Below are 4,426 nucleotides of genomic sequence, written 5' to 3'. Positions count from 1 at the left end.
ACTAATTCATTATAATTCCTAAAAATGTTGTTATTTATATAGAATAAAATAATTCTCGATCAAATATTAAAGGTTGTGTTCTTGAATATAAATAAAATAGTTTTGAGGTAAAATAAAATAATTTTTCAATAAGTAAAATAGCATTTTTTAAGTAGAGAGGATTCTACAATTGTAGCATATGAAATGTGAGTCAACCATGTAAACTTTACTAAACATATGCATATATATGAGACATGATTTAAATCTCCACCGTCCATTTATTAAAATGAAAAAAATTAATTAAAAATATTTTAAAGAAGTTTGTGAATGCTTAGTTGTACAATATATCTCACTCCTTTCATGCCTATATTCTGTGTATGTCATTAAAGATTTATATCTAATCCCTGCTAATGAAATTTCAGTTCAATTTTTTTAGGCAAATAACTTAACAAATAGAAATCGGCTGTATACTATTTTTGAATATTTGATATATAAGGTTCCAATCCCTGTATTTTATACTTAAATGCTCTAATCAAATTTCAATGTTTATATAATTTTTTTGGTGAGAAATATCCATCGTACACTTACAGTCGTTTCTATTTTACAAAGACCTTGGGAAACTGTGACACAAACTGTGACTGCTCGTTTAGGAAACTTCAAATATATTTTATGAATTGCTCTGTTCATAAGATCTACATATTAAAATTACTGAATACTCATATAAACATGTTTGACAAGGAAGCTTAGAAACAAACAGGTAAACAAAACTAATGTGTAGCATAAACCGACATGATTACAAAAGGAGACGACAAAACAATTAAGACAACCGTACAATAATACTACCTACCCTGATGTAGCGAAGTAGTAATGGATCCTACGCTACTTTCCGCCATTAGACTAGACGATGCGGCACCTCCACCCATATTTGAAGACAACGAAGTCTGAGAAAACACAGCTCCAACCGGTGGCAAAACAACATAGATCGCCAGTGGCCTGCTGGAAGGTAGCTGTGGCAGCTCTTCATTAGGGTTTATGAGCACTTGAAGGGCTTGCCTGACGGTAGGGCGTAACTGTGGATCAGGATGCGAACAGGCGAGTCCCAAGATCAACACCCTTCGTACTTCTTCTCCATCATAATCAGATCCTTCCAAGTTGCGATCCATACACTGCAAAACTCTCCCCTCGCTATAAAGCCCCCAAACCCAGTCCACCAAATTCCCTTCAGCCAATGGAGACTTGCGGTCCACCACTCGCCGACCCGTGGCAACCTCTAATAGCGCGATCCCAAAACTGAAGACGTCGGACTCTGCGGTGGCCTTGCCCGTGTAGCTGCACTCGGGCGCAACGTACCCGGGCGTACCCGCCAGTCGGGTCGTCACAGCCGGATTAGTATCATCGTGCTCGATAAACCTGGCCAGACCGAAGTCCCCAAGGCGGGCGTTGAATTCCCCGTCGAGCATCACATTGCTGGGCTTCACATCCCGGTGAATGACCCTCTGCTCCCATTCTTCGTGCAGGTACAGTAGAGCCGAAGCCAAGCCGCACAAAATCCTGTGGCGGCGCGGCCAATTCAAGGGCGTGTCCCCACTTCTGTCGTAGACAAATTTTTCCAGGCTTCCGTTGGGCATGTAATCGTAGACAAGGAGAAGCTCATCGCGCTCGTGGCACCACCCATGAAGCTGCACCAGGTTCCGGTGGCGTAGGCGGCCTATGGTGCTGATTTCCGAGATGAATTCCCTTTCCCCCTGTCTTGACTTGGCCGAAATTTTCTTCACCGCCACCAGATTTACCTGTTCGTTCCCTCCGGCGCTAAGGTTTCCTCTGTAGACGCTCCCGAACCCGCCGGTTCCCAAAAGCTCCGCTTCGCTGAAGTTGTTTGTGGCAGCGGCAAGTTCCCTGTATGAGTACCTGTGAGGTGCGTTTTGCATCGCTGCTAGTTCCCCGCTGAAGCTTTCTCTGTTAAGAGTTGATCTAGCCTGATTCTTCTTTTTCATTCTTCTAACCACGAACCATGAGGTTACTAATCCCACCACGACTAATCCACCTGTAATGGATCCCACCAAGACGCCTATATTGACTCCACCGCCCGATCCTCCTGGGGTTCCCAGTGGAGACAAATCCAGAGAAGATTCCGGTAACGTCACGGAACTGAAATTCCAGTCGAGAATTCTGTGTATCTCGTATGAATTCCCTGTTGCCGCAGAAAATCCCACATATGCCGATCTTGGAACAGTTTTTTCCAGCTCCACCGTGTGGTTCAGAATGCTTGCGTAGCCCGAAGTATTGTTTGCATAGCGAGCATAGATTTGCAGGGATTTATTCCACCCGTCGTAGTCCACCCGCACCTGTATAGCCCGCCCGGCCTTGATGTCCATGCCGTGCTCTCCCATATTGGCTGTTACGTTGGAAGTGATGCTCTGGATGTCGATGCCCACATGATTGTTGTCCGGGTCGAATTCGTTGGCATATGTGTCGAATTCGATGGCAAGCTGCTCGGTCGTGTTTCCGTTTGTGGAGCCGTCGAAGAGGCCGAGGAAAGCCCCGTAGCTCTTTGCTAAAAAGCTTTTGTTATTCGGAACAATGATGAAGGCAAGACCGTCGCCATTGAAATTGGTGAGCGCACCTGTGCCACTAGTTGTGATGTTTTTGACGAACGTGGTGAAGACGGTGGTGAAACTCGCCGGCCACATCGTGATTTGCTGGCGGTAGAGAACCCTTCCGATGCGGTTCTGCAACGCCACATTTGGAGCCGTTTCGTTTGAAGAAACGTTCAAAGTGGCGTATGGATCGGGTGTGAGATCGATATAATCATGCTCAGAAGAAAAGGAAGCGTTTCCCATATATATCAATTGCTGGCTGTTGTTCTGGCTAAAGTAGGCAAAGGAAAAATTAGGGATATTGCCATTAGGCTGCTGTGCATAGGAAGCACAAATTAAAAATGGTAACAGGCTTATCAAAGCACAAACCCGCCTTTTCAACATAAATATCATCTTAACATCTAACAATCTAATTCTCCGCCTTTACAGTCTGTGAGAAGGCAGTGACACCCTGGTTACTTTAAAGCCTGGATATGAGATCACACAATACATCCAATTAAAACTGTAAGACAAAATTAAATTGAAGTCTCTGGCTCACAAAAGTTAAATATTAATTTTAATAAAGTGGAAAGACCACCACACAAAAGAAGACCCAAACCGGAAGCATGGCCATACAAATTTAGCAGCATTGTATCCGTCAAAACTGCCAATCAAACTGAAAGTAATGAGTCATTAACACACCCAATTCGAGATCTACAGAAAAAATGTTTTCAGATGTTAAAATCTTCCAAAACGAGAATACCCAAATCATACCCCCAAGTAAATTTGAAGGAATCCGTACACCAACGCATTAATTTCTTATCTATTTCTGCATAACGTCTACGTCAGAGATGATTTTTTAACTTTTTTATATTGATATAATGAAAATAAATTGCATTAAAGACGGCAGTAGTTAGCTGTTCACAAAATAATTTTAAATGTAAGATTTGGTTTATACAGAAATAGAAGAATTAAAGATCAGAGATTATTCATTTTGTAAAAGTCATCCAAAATACATTCCCATCTCATCTCTGATGTCATACCTCCAAAAAAAATAAAAAAATTTTGAGCTACGATCTTTGATTTTATCACAGATTTGACTGCTTGATCCTTGATGTATACGGAACTAAACTAAGCATATAGTCATCTTTGGCTAATATAACGTACTGCTTTCTACTGAGTTCTAGAAACTATAAAACTAAAAAAGCATTTTATTTAGGTTTTGGCTATCAAATTTAATCTAATTACAGAGTAAAAATCCAGTTAAAGCTTTCACTAGGGAGGAATTTTCGCATGCTGTTGCTCTCTGTCATCGTCAAATGTGCGTGAAATTAGCCTTGACACTAGGGGCGCAAACGCTTAAATGAAATACTTTTTATCCATAATGGAAATAGGACAATGCACTTCTGCAAGTCATTTGTCGTAGTCTTCTGGAAGTCAGGAATTGCGCTTCCACAAGAATTTCTAGATAGTTGTATGCCCATTCACGACGTCCTCTTCTCTCTTGTTAGACTGACATCTTATGCATCGGATGATATCGCCATATGCTCAGTCATACATTTTGTCTTGTGCCATTTAAAAAAAAGATGCCGCTTGACTCCTCAAAAGGATTATCTATCACATTTTAACTAGCCTTGTATCTTTCTCATAACATTCAATTTTCAATTGTCCCATGCAGCCTATAGCTGCGGCTAACTAAATTGAATACTAGTATCTATTTGTATGGATATCTCCCTATGTACAATAATCTAAATTTTATTGGAATGATTATATAGAGAGAGTGTCTATTGGGTTGGTTAATGTACTTATAAAGTACATAAATGTATAATATGGCTTTAGAATATTATTAAGTAGAAAGATCGTTTCCATTT

At 40.9% G+C, this 4,426-nt stretch overlaps 1 protein-coding gene across 1 annotated transcript; it reads right to left on the bottom strand.

Annotated features, from left to right (window-relative positions):
* Positions 1–656: 656 nt before the first annotated feature.
* Positions 657–3,264, bottom strand: LOC131073014 (L-type lectin-domain containing receptor kinase IX.1). The gene has a single exon (XM_058009354.2). The coding sequence runs from the start codon at positions 2,967–2,969 to the stop codon at positions 819–821; it is 2,151 nt and encodes a 716-aa protein (XP_057865337.2). The 5' UTR covers positions 2,970–3,264; the 3' UTR covers positions 657–818.
* Between the last annotated feature and the right edge of the window lie 1,162 nt (positions 3,265–4,426).

Source organism: Cryptomeria japonica, chromosome 6 (assembly GCF_030272615.1).
Source record: "Cryptomeria japonica chromosome 6, Sugi_1.0, whole genome shotgun sequence".
In the NCBI taxonomy this organism is placed as follows: domain Eukaryota; kingdom Viridiplantae; phylum Streptophyta; class Pinopsida; order Cupressales; family Cupressaceae; genus Cryptomeria; species Cryptomeria japonica.
This window is presented reverse-complemented; position numbering and strand designations above follow the sequence as displayed.